Here is an 18,852-nt window from a genome sequence, read left to right on the forward strand (position 1 = left end):
TACCAACTTGACAGTTCTCCAGTGATACTAGCCCGACAGTTCTCCAGTGTTTCTAACACGACAGTTCTCCAGTGATACTAGCCCGACAGTTCTCCAGTGTTACTAACACGACAGTTCTCCAGTGTTACTAACACGACAGTTCTCCAGTGATACTAGCACGACAGTTCTCCAGTGTTACTAACACGACAGTTCTCCAGTTATTACTCTGGGAGTATTGGTGTCATTACTGGTGTGTTACTGGTGTTATTCCTTGGGTGTTGTTACTCTGTGTACCGGTTTCCAGTGTTACTAACACGTCACTTTCCCAGTTACTATGTGTTACTCAGTTGTATTTTACTACAATGATACTTCTGATGAGTTTGTACTTTGATAGTACAGATGTGTCAGCACCATATGACAATACCAGTACGAAGCTTCTGTGGCAATATCCATGTGTTAATACAAAACAGCACCGATGAGTGGTTACTGAGGTAGTGCAATACTGGTATAATATTATAGATTTCTGGTATGCTAGTATTGATGACTGTAGCTGATTTCTGTATGTTAATCATAACAAAAACACAAATTAATAATACACTTTAATAGTGACATGTTCTTTACATACTGGTACAACTTGGTTGTTTATTTCTAATGAGAGAATTATATACATCAAAGGCATAGGTCACATAAATAGAACTGGTCATTTAATGACAAAATAGATTCGTTATTACAGATGTGTTCGCCTTCAATGTAAACGACGTAATTTTTACGAGACCGTGACTTTGTGATATTAACGAAAAGCGTCCTAAGCTGATGTTTCTACGACACAGGTACATTGAAGCGCACGTAAAATATTTTAGACTTACGTGAAATCGTGTCAGATTACTTTCAGGTCTCATTACATTACATATTATTTCCATGCGTGAAACTCAGAGGGCACCTGTGAAGGTGGCGTCGTCTGGCGAACGTTCTGATCAGCCAATCAGTGTCGAGATCTAAAATACTCGGCTCGAATGCGTTAAGTCACGCAAACGAGCTAAAACGACCTTTCGCGAATGTACATACAGTTGCGGTTATTTTACATATCATATATATTTCGCTCAGAGCTCCGTGTCACCTACATCCAAAGGGGAGAATCACCAAAGACATCTTTATGTCATTTGTAGGTTCTTGTCTGTTCAAATCGTTCGTTTCCGAATCCAGGTGATGAAGAAATTACCCTAAATCATTTTGAAAGCTGACATCTGATTGGCTGAATAAAACATACGTTTTAATCAAGAATTGGCGCATTCGTGACCAACTCGTGTTATTCCGGGACTAAAGCCTCTTGGAGTTTACGGAAAGAGGCGAGTGGTGACGAATGGAATGGGCGGTAACGAGTCGTTCAGGGTAAATCTGTGGAGATGTCCTTAGATCTGTTCTTATCGTATCAGATATTTTCATCCATAAGAATCACGAACACTGTCGCATGCTGCACAATCGGGTATTCATTGGCGTATGTTGTCATATCGTTGGATAGCGAAGACATTTGACTTGGGATTAGGGCATTGTAACAAGTGGACACACGACAGTCGAAGTTTAAACGCAAGATATGAGTTATGCTAGGAATGAAATCTTTCACAAAGGCCTGGTGACCTTGAACATTATTCTTGTGTCGTTTTCAAGTGTAGACAATGCATACAGCGAAACATCAATATTCTGGATGACTTAATAGACAGTCAAACACCATTTTGTCGAAAATGGAAGGGACTACGTAGATATGAGTTTTCGAAGTTCGAGACAACCGCATATATGATGATTAATAAGGAATATGTAGGGACCAATATATTACTTCGAGACAGCCTTAGTCTGACACATCAGGTTCGACACAACAACGTTTGGTCCTACTATTTCCTAGACTCTTTATCGCGTATTTAACACGCATTTAGAAGTTGGAACAACATGGCGACATGACACTTACATGGATAATAACGTCTTTATTGCTTGTTACGACCTTTCTGAGCAGCTTTTTAATTGCCTCTTCATCACATGAAAGATGACCCGGTGTAAGAGTGATCCTTGTCGTAGACAATAAAGTCGTTGTTAGACATAAAGAGTCATGTGTTTGGCTGTCATGAGCTGAATACGTGAAACCATTAAACCAGCAAACACCAACTGATAGTCCACCTTTATCATTTCTATTTTAAACCTGCTACCATTTTTCTACCAACAAAGTCATATAGCACGTTGACATTAAATAATACTGATGACACGAGTTGTTATATCTCTGTAGGTTTCACGAACATCTTGGTCTGATGTCTAGAAGTGGTCATAAGGACGGATCTCAGTGTGAGGCAACATCTTTTGACATTTATGTTTACGGATCCTCTGATTAAAGAGAAACAGATATATCACATTAACTCAAATTACAAACAATATCGTTTCTCGTCCGATGTTGTTATTTTTCTTCACAATATATACATAAGTAAAATGGGATAACAGCTGATAAGTGATGAAATGAAAAGTATAAGATCTGGATTATAAGCATTGTGAACCTAATGGTTTCCATCGAACACTCATTCCATACGCTGCTTAACATGTGTAATTGTACATCTTCTAGCCTTCCGCTACCGCTTGATGACGTTTTCTCAGCTTTTCGACCTCGCCAGCTAGTTGGTTTGTAAAGATCCGTAAACAATCAATTTCAAACGAAATGTGCCTGGCTACGTTTAATATTAACGGTGAACGCGTACGTATCTCTTGCAAGTACTGGATCGAGCACCTGCTGTTATCCTAGACCAGCTACTCGCATTTTAAGCACCCAGCACTAAGCAGTAAGTCAAAGGGGCTAAACATGGCACAGTGTAGAAATGCGCTATATACAAACATGTTAGACTGTTTCCTTGTATGCTGAAACTGTAAGAATGACAAAAGTTGTAATTCTTATGTATTGAGACAACACACATGGAAGAAACCCCTGCAATCCGAATACCCACCGTATATTCATCTGGGAACATGTATACGGACATTTGTTAATCCGGACAGTTTCCGGGTTAACATTTCGGTATGGTTTATTGTTATTGTTATTTGTCGCAATATCCAAACTATAACAGTAAATAATCGATTATGGACCAGACAAATAATCCAGTGATTAATATCGAGAGCGCCGATCTACACGATTTGGACACGATGACATTCATCGAACAAGAGAGGGAGCCTGACTATCCGAACCTCTTCGTCCCCTATTTCAATTTAAAGAGGTTTGTTTAATCGCAAAGGACACAATCTCTGTCGTATGTCTGGAAGCACAAATCTATACATAATTGCTCACACCGTGGACAAAGACTACTGCTTACCAAATATTGATCTGGTGTGTGGATACGCAATTATGGTCTGATTTCTTTGAGTGGCATTTTAGAAGTTGGGAAGTACACTATTGAACAAACGTTATGGATAATATCATCTGTTATTTCGTTGAGTGCGACTTTTCGATACAGATTCTTGTACCGTTGTCGAGCAGGCCAAGAACCTGTATCGAAACGTCGCACTCACAAAATGAAAGTTGTTATCGATGCAGTTTGTTCAACATTTCCCGACATTTCAGTGAGCATTCGTATACATGTATCCCATGTGTGTTATGGCCAGTATTCTAACAGAATATACGGCGTCATTCTTCAACAGTCTCAGCATACAGGAACAATTGATATGAATAGTGAGCTTCATAAAGCAGTTATGGAACATACAGTATTACCTGTGGTGTATTCACATACAACCGGTTCGGGAACCACATCACACCACTGTGTTACAAGGACGAGATAAAAACATAAAATGTGCCAACATTGTAATCAATGCTGAGAATGCTAAAAGATGAAACGAAACGGATACATGACAGCAGGAATTTTCATGGGATTTTTGTGGAACTATTTCTTTTATGTATGGTGGTGGTAGTGTCTTGGTTTCGAAATAGTCCTCTTCATCCGTGTTCATGCCTTCCGGCGCATTACACAGATTCTTGGAGCAGACGCATATTCGTGTGTCAACCCTTTGAATACATCTGTCCGCTCTATAATGGTTGTCGTTCGCGCAGTCGTATGCCACAACCGGACCTGCGGAAAACAAACAAGATATGTACGGTTAGTTTATGATGTGGCATCAGTTTACAGGGGCGGATCCAGAGTGGGGGTGCATCCCTTCCTCCCATCTCCCTCCGGTCTTTCCCCGAAAAAAACTTCCCTGAAGACCATTTCCCCCTGACCTTTGGACTTTATGATTTATGTGCACCCCTCTTCTCTAAAGTCCTGGAGGGGCGTGTGGGTAGCTCAGTGGTTAAAGCGTTCGCTCGTCACGCCGAAGACCCGGGTTCGATTCCCCACATGGGTACAATGTGTGAAGCCCATTTCTGGTGTCCCCCGCCGTGATATTGCTGGAATATTGCTAAAAGCGGCTTAAAACCATACTCACTCACTCACTCACTCAAAGTCCTGGAACCGCCCCTGATAACTTTATATCATCGCTTATATAACATGTGTATAGCATGTATTATTAGCCAGCGACAGAGTGAGTGAGGTTTTACGATGATTTTAGCACATTTCTAAATGTGATGGACACCTGCAATAGGCTTAGTATATTGAGCAATCCCTCCGCCACTGGGTGAGATTAAACCCATCTGAGTATACAAGTCGAACTAGCAGTGAACATTGTGTGAATGAGCCACTGAAAACCTCTGACACCAGGTGTTCGAGGAAAGGTTAAAGCACCTGTCACTCACACCGTTTGCACTGAAACAACTGATCAACATCTTGCGACTGTAAAAAATACATCGCAATAGTGAACTTGCTCACTGAAATAAATCAATTTCCATTGCCGGGTTCGAGAGTGGGAGTTTGGTTTTACGCGCTTTTAGCTATATTCCAGCAATATTACGGCGGGGGACACCAGAAATGGGCTTCACACATTGTACCCATTGCCTGGTTCGAAGCTTAGTATACTTGCATCATTTGATTTGTCTGTACCAGGCATCCTATCGCCAGCCTACAAAGTTAAACCTGGTCCACTCAGCCACCGAGCCTCCCGCTCAGATGGGACCGTACCAGTTTATCAGAGTACGTTAACGAAAAAAGTACTTAACATAATCAGCTGTAGCTGAGAATTCAGTTTTTGTGTGCTTGCGATTAGATTGGTTAGTTGTTTAACGCCGCACTCGGCAATATTCCAGCTATATGAGGGCAGTCTGTAAATAATCGAGTCTTGGCAATCTAGGGATAAACAGCATGACCATCGATCTACGCAACTGGGATGCGATGACATGTGTCAGCCAAGTCAGCGAGTGTGCTAGCGGTTAGGTGCCTCTTTCTGGGAGTCTGGGTTCGAATCCCAGAATTTGAAGTAATCGTAAGAAAGTCTAATCCCAGATGGAAAAATGTCTATTTTTTACTTTTCAGACGCGTCATGGATTACGTTCATATGATGAACGTCTTCAAGGGCCTGGGTCTATCATTTCACAGTTAGACACCGTTTGCAGATGTAATTTAATCCTTTCTGACTCGTAAGTAGCTGCCACGTGCCAGTGTATGCGAATACCATCTTAACAAGTCTTACATTATGTTTTTCACGTGTAAAAAACACATAATTTATCATTCTAAAAAATACCGATAAAGGTCTTATCTCACAGACTAACTTATAATCTAAACTCGCAAGTCTTATTGTGACACCCTTGAAGATCCGGGTTAGAACTGATCTTCAGCAACCCATGCTTGTCGTGTGAGGCGACTAACGTCATCTGGTGGTCAGGCACGTTGACTTGGTTGACACATGTTATCGTATCCCAACTGCGTAGATTGATGCTCATGCTATTGATCACTGGATTGTCATATAGATGGAATATTGCGGAGAATATTGAGTGCGGCGTAAAACAACAAACCAACTCAATGTTACAGATGTTGTAGTTATTTTAACGTTACGTATGTATGTTATGTTATTTATTTTAATAAGCCTCTCTAATTTCAGAACAGCAATGATCTGACGCAAGTATTTCAATCTGCTGAAACACCAATAAATACATTCATTTTGAGGTAAGTTATTAAAAGTATGAAATGTTTATATATCCTGTAAAAATGAAAACTTGGCCTAGCAGGCCATACGTCCAATAAATATACAGCATGTGTTTTCATATTAAATACACTGAAATAACCCCGTTCATTAGTAAACATCCGTTCTCCTCGGGTTGTGACTTGATAACGAGGATGCGGGTTGCACTAGATACCTCGAGCCGGTTGCCGGAGGAACCGCGTTTCATTGATATGTATATTATTTAGAAGCAACAATCAGCTGGAGACGAGATTCCATCCTGCGTAATCAGGGTCTGGTAGGGAGGATAAGTAAGGGGCTGGGGGGGGGGGACCTGTGATACGTCGAGTCTGTCATGTGTGGGGCTGAGGAGATACCACCCTTCACCATTGTGATGTCGGGATATACAGTGCTTCAACACAACCTTAACTTTTACAGATTTGAGAGAACAAATTATGTTTTGTTGAATTACGACTCATCATCTTTCAATACATCATTTCAATGATTTGTTTTATTTTTCATTATATTTGTACGTTATTGGTTATTTTGCATTTTCTGGGAAAAGGTTATTTATAAAAATATTCCTGTGTGGCATCCTCACATTGGATCCGTCCACATCTAACCTCTCTCAACTTACTCTTACACTATATTGTTATTCGTTCATAGTCAGAGATCGTCAAAAGAGTTCAAACTGACATCAAACATTGTACGTATGTGGGGAATCGAACCCGGCCCCTGGCAAAACACTACACTTACGATCCGTGAAGATCCGTGTTAGAATTGGTCTTTAGCAACCCATGCTTGTCGTAAAGAGGAGACTAACGGGATCGGGTGGTCAGGCTCGCTGACTTGGTTGACACACGTTATCGTATCCCAATTGCGTAGATCGATGCTCGTGCTGTTGATCACTGAATTGTCTAGTCCAGACTCGACTATTTCCAGAACGCTGGACTATTGCTGAGTGCGGCGTAAAACAACAATCCAACCCAACCAAATGTGGATACATCTATCTGTCAATGATGTTGGCGGTAGCCTTTCATCATGCCGATTTCAATGTCTCAACGCAAGACTCGCGAGGAGCTACCTCGGGTTAAGTAACGCCAGTAAGGGCATGTCGATAATTAAAGACAAACATCCCACATCCAATTAATAATTACCCATATCTCTGCAGCAGTAATTGTGTGACAGGTGTGACGCCTTAACATTCATTTACCGAGAGAGGTTCGAAGTGTCGACCTGGTGTTAACCAATGCCAACATCTTCTCCCCGGCGACTGGTGTCCCCCACGTTGTGTCTATCAACATTAAAATCATGACGTAAAGAACGACCATCACAATGATCCTCCTCTATGATCCTCCATAATGATCCTCATCAATGACCCTCACCAGTGATCCCCCCCTATGACCCTTCCCTGTGATCCTCCCCAATAATCTTCTCCAATTATTCTCCATAATGATCCTCATCAATGACCCTCACCAATGATCCTCACCAATGACCCTTTCCTATGATCCTCCCCAACAATCTTCTCCAATTATCCTCCATAATGACCCTCACCAATGATCCTCAACTATGATACTCAACATTGACCCTTCCCTATGACCCTACCCAAAAACTTCTCCAATTATTCTCCATAATGACCCTCACCAATGATCCTAAACTATGATACTCACCATTGACCCTTTCCTATGACCCTACCAAAAAACTTCTCCAATTATTCTCAATAATGACCCTCTCCAATGATCCTCAACTATGATACTCACCAATGACCCTTCTCTATGATCCTCCCCAATAATCTTCTCCAATTATCCTCCATAATGATCCTCACCTATGATACTCACCAATGACCCTTCCCTATGATCCTCCCCAATAATCTTCTCCAATTATCCTCCATAATGACCCTCACAAATGATCCTCACCTATGATATTCACCAATGACCCTTCCCCATGATCCTCCCCCAATCTTCTCCAATTATCCTCCATAATGACCCCTCACAAATGATCCTCACCTATGATACTCACCAATGACCCTTCCATATGATCCTACCCAATAATCTTTCTCCAACTATCCTCCATAATGACCCTCACAAATGATCCTCACCTATGATACTCACCAATGACCCTTCCCATGATCCTACCCATAACCTTCTCCATTATCCTCCATAATGATCCTCACCTATGATACTCACCATTGACCCTTTCCTATGACCCTACCCAAAAACTTCTCCAATTATTCTCCATAATGACCCTCATCAATGATCCTCACCTATGATACTCACCAATGACCCTTCCCCATGATCCTACCAAATAATCTTCTCCAATTATCCTCCATAATGACCCTCACCAATGATCCTCAACTATGATACTCATCAATGACCCTTCCCTGTGATCCTCCCCAATAATCCTCTCCAATTATCCTCCATAATGATCCTCACCTATGATACTCACCAATGACCCTTCCCTATGATCCTCCCCAATGATCTTCTCCCATTATCCTCCATAATGATCCTCACCAATGACCCTCACCAATGATCCTCAACTATGATACTCACCAATGACCCTTCCCTATGATCCTACCCAATAATCTTCTCCCATTATCCTCCATAATGACCCTCACCAATGACCCTCACCAATGATCCTCACCTATGATACTCACCAATGACTCTTCCCCATGATCCTCCCCAATAATCTTCTCCAATTATCCTCCATAATGATCCTCCATAATGATCCTCACCTATGATACTCACCAATGACCCTTTCCTATGACCCTACCCAAAAACTTCTCCAATTATTCTCCATAATGACCCTCACCAATGATCCTAAACTATGATACTCACCAATGACCCTTCCCTATGATCCTACCCAATAATCTTCTCCAATTATCCTCCATAATGACCCTTCCCTATGATCCTACCCAATAATCTTCTCCCATTATCCTCCATAATGATCCTCACCAATGACCCTCACCAATGATCCTCACCTATGATACTCACAAATGACCCTTCCCTATGATCCTCCGAAATAATCCTCTCCCATTATCCTCCATAATGACCCTCACCAATGACCCTCACCAATGATCCTCACCTATGATACTCACCAATGACCCTTCCCTATGATCCTCCCCAATAATCTTCTCCAATTATCCTCCATAATGATCCTCACCTATGATACTCACCAATGACCCTTTCCTATGACCCTACCCAAAAACTTCTCCAATTATTCTCCATAATGACCCTCACCAATGATCCTCAACTATGATACTCACCAATGACCCTTCCCATGATCCTACCAAATAATCTTCTCCAATTATCCTCCATAATGATCCTCACCTATGATACTCACCAATGACCCTTCCCTATGATCCTCCCCAATAATCTTCTCCAATTATCCTCCATAATGACCCTCACAAATGATCCTCACCTATGATACTCACCAATGACCCTTCCCCATGATCCTCCCCAATAATCTTCTCCAATTATCCTCCATAATGACCCTCACCAATGATCCTCACCTATGATACTCACCAATGACCCTTCCATATGATCCTACCCAATAATCTTCTCCAATTATCCTCCATAATGACCCTCACAAATGATCCTCACCTATGATACTCACCAATGACCCTTCCCCATGATCCTACCAAATAATCTTCTCCAATTATCCTCCATAATGATCCTCACCTATGATACTCACCACTGACCCTTCCCTATGACCCTACCCAAAAACTTCTCCAATTATTCTCCATAATGACCCTCACAAATGATCCTCACCTATGATACTCACCAATGAACCTTCCCCATGATCCTCCCCAATAATCTTCTCCAATTATCCTCCATAATGACCCTCACCAATGATCCTCACCTATGATACTCACCAATGACCCTTCCCTGTGATCCTCCCCAATAATCCTCTCCAATTATCCTCCATAATGATCCTCACCTATGATACTCACCAATGACCCTTCCCCATGATCCTTCCCCATGATCCTACCCAATAATCTTCTCCAATTATCCTCCATAATGATCCTCACCTATGATACTCACCACTGACCCTTCCCTATGACCCTACCCAAAAACTTCTCCAATTATTCTCCATAATGACCCTCACAAATGATCCTCACCTATGATACTCACCAATGAACCTTCCCCATGATCCTCCCCAATAATCTTCTCCAATTATCCTCCATAATGACCCTCACCAATGATCCTCAACTATGATACTCACCAATGACCCTTCCCTGTGATCCTCCCCAATAATCCTCTCCAATTATCCTCCATAATGATCCTCACCTATGATACTCACCAATGACCCTTCCCTATGATCCTCCCCAATAATCTTCTCCCATTATCCTCCATAATGACCCTCACCAATGACCCTCACCAATGATCCTCACCTATGATACTCACCAATGACCCTTCCCTATGATCCTCCCCAATAATCTTCTCCAATTATCCTCCATAATGATCCTCCATAATGATCCTCACCTATGATACTCACCAATGACCCTTTCCTATGACCCTACCCAAAAACTTCTCCAATTATTCTCCATAATGACCCTCACCAATGATCCTAAACTATGATACTCACCAATGACCCTTCCCTATGATCCTACCCAATAATCTTCTCCAATTATCCTCCATAATGACCCTCCATACTGATCCTCACCTATGATACTCACCAATGACCCTTCCCTATGATCCTCTCCAATAATCTTCTCCAATTATCCTCCATAATGATCTTCACCAATGACCCTTCCCTATGATCCTCCCCAATAATCCCTTCCATTCTTATATGCACTCAATTACGGCTGTAACATTTTCTCTGAGTCACTATTCACTTGAATCAAAAGCAACGTCTTCATGCAGATGTCTGCGTGAGCCCGTCACAAGGTAATGCTACAATAGCCATCGGTATCGATTTGATGTCAAGAAGCGTCCCATCAACATTTTGAAAAGACGTCTTTCAAATAGAAAATATTACCAGCCAATTAGACAATCGATGAAAGGATGGTGCCCTTCCGCCTTGTCAGTCTGCTGGTCTTTGTCATGAACATATCTGGCATTTAGCATAGCGTGTCGTGCCCGTGCTGAGTATGCACCTGTGGGTCAAGAGTGCGTAAGCAAGAGTGGAATGAGCCTGCACGCGTGGCAAGTGTATTTGTACACATTTTTGTGTTTTACCACGTGGATGTCGAGTATCCGTTTGTGTGTGTCGAGTGTGCGAGAGTCCCTGTATGCATGTTCAATATGCATGTTGCGAGTCGAGTGTGTTTGGACTCTTGTCGAGCATACATGTAGGCATGTCGAATAGGTATGTGTGCTTCTCGGGTGTCAGAGAGACCTTGTCGAGTGTCAGAACGTCCTTGTATGCACGTCCAGTATACATGTGTGCTCGCCGAGCGTCCGAGCGTCTTTCTATGCAAGTCCAGTATACATGTGTGCTTGTCAAGCGATAGAGCGTCCTTGTATGCAAGTCCAGTATGCACGTGTGCTTCTCGAGCGTCAGAACGTCCTTGTATGCACGTCAAGTATACATGTGTGCTTGTCGAGCGTCAGAGTGTCCTTGTATGCATGTCCAGTATGCCTGTGTGCTTGTCGAGTGTAAGAGTGTCCTTGTATGCACGTCAAGTATGCATGTGCGCTTGTCGGGTGTCAGAGCGTCCTTGTATGCACGTCAAGTATGCATGTGTGCTTGTCGAGCGTCAGAGTGTCATCGTATGCACGTCCAGTCTACATGTGTGCTTGTCGAGTGTCAGAGTGTCCTTGTATGCACGTCCAGAATGCATGTGTGTTCGTCGAGTGTCAAAACGTCCATGTATGCACGTCCAGTATGCCTGTGTGCTTGTGGAGCGTCAGAATGTCCTTGTATGCACGTCAAGTATGCATTTGTGATTGTCGGGTGTCAGAGCGTCCGTGTATGCACTTTAAGTATGCATGTGTGCTTGTCGAGTGTCAGAGTGCCCTTGTATGCACGTCCAGTATGCATGTGTGCTTGTGGAGTTTCAGAGTATCCTTGTATTCACGTCCAGTATGCATGTGTGCTTGTGGAGTGTCAGAGCGTTCTTGTATGCACGTCCAATATGCATTTGTGCTTGTCGAGCGTCAGAGTGTCCTTGTATGCACGTCCAGTATGCCTGTGTGCTTGTCGAGTGTCAGAGTGTCCTTGTATGCACGTCCAGTATGCATGTGTGCTTGTCGGGTGTCAGAGTGTCCTTGTATGCACGTCCAGTCTACATGTGTGCTTGTCGAGTGTCAGAGCGTCCTTGTATGCACGTCAAGTATGCATGTGTGCTTGTCGAGCGTCAGAGGGTCATTGTATGCACGTCCAGTCTACATGTGTGCTTGTCGAGTGTCAGAGTGTCCTTGTATGCACGTCCAGAATGCATGTGTCTTCGTCGAGTGTCAGAACGTCCATGTATGCACGTCCAGTATGCATGTGTGCTTGTGGAGTGTCAGAATGTCTATGTATGCACGTCAAGTATGCATTTGTGCTTCTCGGATGTCAGAGCGTACTTGTACGCACTTTAAGTATGCATGTGTGCTTGTCGAGCGTCAGAGTATCCTTGTATGCACGTCCAGTATGAATGTGTGCTTGAGGAGTTTCAGAGTGTCCTTGTATGCACGTCCAGTATGCATTTGTGCTTGTGGAGTGTCAGAGCGTTTTTGTATGCACGTCCAGTATGCATTTGTTCTTATCGACTGTCAGAGGGTCCTTGTATCCTCCTCCAGTATGCATTTGTGCTTGTCGAGTGTCAGAGAGTCCTTGTATGCACGTCCAGAATGCATGTGTGTTCGTCGAGTGTCAGAACGTCCATGTATGCACGTCCAGTATGCATGTGTGCTTGTGGAGTGTCAGAATGTCCTTGTATGCACGTCAAGTATGCATTTGTGCTTCTCGGGTGTCAGAGCGTCCCTGTATGCACGTCCAGCATGCGTGTGTGCTTTTCGAGAGTCACAGTGTCCTTGTTTGCACGTCTAGCATGCGTGTGCGCTGGTCTGGTGTAAGAGCGTCCTTGTATGCACGTCCAGCATGCGTGTGTGCTTGCCGGGTGTCAGAGTGCCCTTGAATGCACGTCCAGTATACATGTGTGCTTGTCGAGGGTCAGCGTGTCCTTGTATGCACGTCCAGTATGCATTTCTGCTTGTCGGAGTGTCAGAGCGTCCTTTCATGCACGTCCACTATGCATTTGTGCTTGTCAGGTGTAAAAGTGTCCTTGTACGCACGTCCAGCATACATTTGTGCTTGTCGGGTGTCAGAGTGTCCGTGTATGCACGTACAGCATGCGTGTGCGCTTGTTGGGTGTCAGAGTGTCCTTGTATGCACGTCCAGCATGCCTATGTGCTTGTCGGGTGTCAGAGTGTCCTTGTACGCACGTCAAGTATGCATGTGTGCTTGTCGAGCGTCAGAGAGTCCTTGTATGCACGTCACGTATGCATGTGTGCTTGTCGAGAGTCAGAGTGTTCCTGTATGCATGTCCAGTATGCCTGTGTGTTTGTTGAGCGTCAGAACGTCCTTGTATGTACGTCTAGTATGCATGTGTGTTTGTCGAGTGTCAGAGGGTCATTGTATGCACGTCCAGTATGCATGTGTGCTTGAGGAGTTTCAGAGTGTCCTTGTATTCACGTCCAGTATGCATTTGTGCTTGTGGAGTGTCAGAGCGTTCTTGTCTGCACGTCCAATATGCATTTGTTCTTATCGACTGTCAGAGGGTCCTTGTATCCTCCTCTAGTATGCATTTGTGCTTGTCGAGTGTCAGAGTGTCCTTGTATGCACGTCCAGAATGCATGTGTGTTCGTCGAGTGTCAGAACGTCCATGTATGCACGTCAAGTATGCATGTGTGCTTGTGGAGTGTCAGAATGTCCTTGTATGCACGTCAAGTATGCCTTTGTGCTTTTCGGGTGTCAGAGCGTCCTTGTATGCACGTCCAATATGCATGTGTGTTTGTCGAGCGTCAGAGTGTCCCTGTATGCACGTCCATCATGCGTGTGTGCTTGCCGGGTGTCAGAGCGTCCTTGTATGCACATCCAGCATCCATGTGTGCTTGTCGAGTGTCAGATTATCCTTGTTTGCACGTCCAGTATGCATTTGCGCTTCTCGGGTGAAAGAGCGTCCTTGTACGCACGTCCAGTATATATTTGTGCTTGCCGGGTGTCAGAGTGCCCTTGAATGCACGTCCAGTATACCTGTGTGCTTGTCGAGTGTCAGCGTGTCCTTGTATACACGTCCAGTATGCATTTGTGCTTGTCGGAGTATCAGAGCGTCCTTTCATGCACGTCCAGTATGCATTTGCGCTTCTCGGGTGTAAGAGCGTCCTTGTACGCACGTCCAGTATATATTTGTGCTTGCCGGGTGTCAGAGTGCCCTTGAATGCACGTCCAGTATACCTGTGTGCTTGTCGAGTGTCAGCGTGTCCTTGTATGCACGTCCAGTATGCATTTGTGCTTGTCGGAGTGTCAGAGCGTCCTTTCATGCACGTCCACTATGCATTTGTGCTTGTCGGGTGTAAGAGTGTCCTTGTATGCACGTCCATCATGCGTGTGTGCTTGCCGGGTGTCAGCGTGTCCTTGTACGCACGTCCAGTATGCATTTGTGCTTGTCGGGTGTCAGAGTGTCCTTGTATGCACGTCCATCATGCGTGTGTGCTTGCCGGGTGTCAGAGTGTCCTTGTATGCACGTCCAGCATCCATGTGTGCTTGTCGAGTGTCAGATTATCCTTGTTTGCAGGTCCAGTATGCGTGTGCGCTTGTCGGGTGTAAGAGCGTCCTTGTACGCACGTCCAGCATACATTTGTGCTTGTCGGGTGTCAGAGTGTCCGTGTATGCACGTACAGCATGCGTGTGCGCTTGTCTGGTGTCAGAGTATCCTTGTTTGCGCGTCCAGTATGCGTGTACGCTTGTCGGGTGTCAGAGCGTCCTTGTATGCATGTCCAGCATACATTTGTGCTCGTCCAGGGTCAGAGTGCCCTTGTATGCACTTCCAGTATGCCTGTGTGCTTGAGGAGTTTCAGAGCGTTCTTGTATGCACGTCCAGTATGCATTTGTGCTTGTGGAGTGTCAGAGCGTCCTTGCATGCACGTCAAGTATGCATTTGTTCTTATCGACTGTCAGAGGGTCCTTGTATCCTCGTCCAGTATGCATTGTGCTTGTCGAGTGTCAGAGTGTCCTTGTATTCACGTCCAGTCTACATGTGTGTTTGTCGAGTGTCAGGGCGTCCTTGTATGCACGTCAAGTATGCATTTCTGCTTGTCGAGTGTCAGAGTGTCCTTGTACGCACGTCAAGTATGCATATGTGCTTGTCGAGTGTCAGAGCGTCCTTGTATGCACGTCCAGTATGCATGCGTGCTTGTCGAGGGATTGTGTGAGAGTTTCATGAATTCTTCTTTGTTACAATAATTTGCATATAAAGTATTAAAGACTTTGTACATCCACATGCCAATATTTATCACACCAACTTCTAAATGGCACTCAAATACGTTGCCGAGCGTAGTTGTGTGCGTGTCGAATACGCGTGTGTGCGTGTCTGACATGTTCATCATGTGAGTCTGCGTTCGTTGAACAAACCTGTACGTTCGTCAAATATGGTTCTGTGTTTTATGCATGAACCCGTGTGCCTGTCGAGAGTACCTCTGCGCCCGCCGATTGTACCTAAGCACGTATCGAATGTGCACGTATAGGTACGGACTGTGCATGTATGCTTATCCTAAAATGCTCAGTCAAACAACCTGTCTGTCAATGTGCATGAAATCAGTATCGTACGTGATGAAAACGTCCCTATTTCTAGACTGGGTCGGTGAGAGTGACATTGTGCGCAAGGTGTATATTGGAAATTACCTAACGTATAGACACCACCTCAACATGCACTCAAGTCGTCCCGTGATACTAATGGGCTCTGCATCAAAATCCTCTTGGCGATATGTCACAAATGAAGTTAGATAATGTACCTTCATATCACCTCACGAACCATCCTGTCAAAACGTAATTATACTCGTTCTCTTGCATTTTAAAGACTTCCATCTGTAGAGTTCCGTACATGCAAGGCCCTCGAGCAGTGCGTGCAGGAATTCAACGCTAAGTTGTTTATTCTGTATTAATGAAGGATCTCGAGAAATAGCCTACTAGAAGCTTCAGGTTTTGACGTAACGGTAAACAGAGGTCGAGGAAGATAACAATCCTTGGTTACATTTGGCAGGATCTGCTACTCTGGAGAGTGTTTGGGGAACCTTATACATGACTGATCATTCACGGTCGATGAAACTAAACAGACGATCGCACGAAAGTATGTTGAATTGAGTAATTTAATTAAAAAATGTGTGTTCATGGAAGGACATATGGGTGGTATCATTGTCACAGTGTCGTAGTGTCATATGTAAAATCTATGTGTGCTGCGTTTGGGCGATGATGTACGTGTAATACTACTTTGTCAATAATTATTTTATTACGCGTACATCATATGGGCATCATACTCGTATGGGTAAGTTACGCACCTGGCGCGAAATTCACGCACTTTACGAAAATGTCGTTCTCCAAGTTGACGCGGTGGTACTGACTGACTCGCATCCGAAGCCGTGGAAATGGAAGACCCCGTGTCCCAACTGCCATGGGAGAACGCTATCACCGCAATTTGCACCCACAAGTTCCATACTTTGACGTCATCTGCATTGACCGCGCTTGGACGAGTCGTCAGTCGCTACACAATACGACGCCGACTTCGACAGCATGGTATCATGAGAATAATCTAGCTGTACGACAGTTCCAAATACCGATCAAAATCCACTTTCTTTATGACCAGCGCTTTCATGGCCGTCTGGGAATAATCGAGTCTGGACCAGAAAATCCAGTGATTAACACCATTAGCATCGATCTACTCATTTGGGATAATGGTAATTTCTGGTCGTTACTGTCACTGATATTGCACCAAACAAGTCACTGCGTCTGACCGTCAGATTCGTTAGTCGCCTCCTACAAAAGGCAAATGTTGCTGAAGATCACTTCTGACCCGGATCTTCACGGGTCAAAATCAAACGGTACTGACGCCTAACGAAGCCTGTCCGACGTCATGTGAAGGTCATACGCATTATTGACGCATTGACCTTCACTTAGTGACAGTAATGACCATGTTAACTCTCATGACGCCCTTGGTGTAATCAGTGAGATCGCCCATTTTACCCCCAGTGCTGTGTGGGATCTGTGATGTCGAGGGTGGTATACATAGCATAGCATAGCATAGCATAGCATAGCATAGCATAGCATAGCATAGCATAGCATAGCATAGCATAGCATAGCATAGCATAGCATAGTAGGATGGTGGTCAGTAACGTATATCTAGCATAGCACAGTATATTATAGTGTAGCATGATGGTGGTCAATATCGTATATCTAGCACAGCACAGCACAGCACAGCACAGCACAGCACAGCACAGCACAGCACAGCACAGCACAGCATAGTACATATTGCCAATTCATTATACTGTTGTTATACAATATACATCAACATATGGTTTTGTTGGTTCATTTTCATTTTTAAAAACTGTCCTTTTTGTCAACATAGAGATGTCTTCAAACCGTCATAGGCCTCTCTTCTTGGAACATGAATATCTGAACAGTTCCAAGCAAGCCTACACTACTTCGTCAAGTCCAAATCTCTCAGGTATTTTTTTATACACAAACGAGACAATCTATCAAAGTTCGTCTTAAATACAAATGTATCTTCATGCCAGATAGTACATGTTAGTTTACTAGCTGTATCTTATCCAGCTGTTTTACACGTGCGGTAATGATTTCATACTTCCTGCTCTTCTGTTGACATAATACCGAGAACATTGAGCATTAGCGTGATGCAGATATTCGTGTGACGTGTAATGACGTCACAACAATATTGATTGTAATGACATTTTTAATTTTGCTGACACGATACATGTTCTAAGAAGCACTTCACGGTGACAGCTATAAAACATTAATTGTAATAATGAGATTGTTCGGTGAGCGTATGATATAACCTTTGTAAACACACACACACAAACACACACACACACACACACGCACGCACGCACGCACGCAAACACACACAAACACACACACATCAGGTGTTCGCCAAAGAGGCACGCGTGTCCCTCCCTACCAATACCCCCGAAACTAAAGAAAAACCGAAACAATGAAATAAAAGGTCATGCTTCCTTGTTGCTTGAATCTGCACAGAAGTGATCCTGCAGCGCGACTTCGCCAGTAATGAAAGCAGACAATCGTGTGATGAACCAGATAATCAAGTGATGGACAATCAAATGGTGAGGTGAAATGGGGTCTGACGTCGTACTTAAGAATGTATCGCTCATATGACGACGTGCATGCGTGTGTATGTGTATGTGCGGCTGCTTGTACTAGCCCAGACTTAAATTTATTTATTTGCTTACGACTCTTTAAGCAAAAAATCTTGCAATATGACGGCGAGGTTTTATAGTCCTAGCCCACTGAGATACCATACCGCACTTAAGCATGAATACCCCACTCAGACACATTATACTGACGCCGAACCGACCAGAGCTTCTTTTACCAATTAATGCCGAGCGCCAGGCAGGGAACAACAAGTGCTATATTTTAACGTCTTTTGGAATGACGCGGCCGGGGACCGAACTCGCGACCTTCCGCTTTCCGGGCGGACGCTACCACAACACCACGGAGGCGGTGACAATCAAATGATGAGCCAAAGAATCAAGCGATGGGTCAGGTACCTATTTTGTGTCACGCATACGCTTCTTTTAAAAGTGAGTGAGTGAGTGAATTTAGTTGTACGCCGCACTCAGCAATATCCCAGCTATATGGCGGCGGTCTGTAAAT

General features: G+C 43.9%; 1 protein-coding gene across 1 annotated transcript in view; it reads right to left on the bottom strand.

Annotated features, from left to right (window-relative positions):
• Nucleotides 1–565: 565 nt before the first annotated feature.
• Nucleotides 566–18,852, bottom strand: part of LOC124268478 — a 79,701-nt gene continuing 61,414 nt past the window's right edge. Inside the window, exon 3 of the mRNA XM_046703458.1 lies at nucleotides 566–4,064. Coding sequence (XP_046559414.1) covers nucleotides 3,748–4,064 — 317 coding nt within the window. The 3' untranslated portion in view covers nucleotides 566–3,747. The remainder of the gene's footprint in view (nucleotides 4,065–18,852) is intronic.

The sequence above is a fragment of the Haliotis rubra genome, unplaced genomic scaffold (genome assembly GCF_003918875.1).
Source record: "Haliotis rubra isolate DU_JTF1 unplaced genomic scaffold, ASM391887v1 Scf1383, whole genome shotgun sequence".
Classification (NCBI taxonomy): domain Eukaryota; kingdom Metazoa; phylum Mollusca; class Gastropoda; order Lepetellida; family Haliotidae; genus Haliotis; species Haliotis rubra.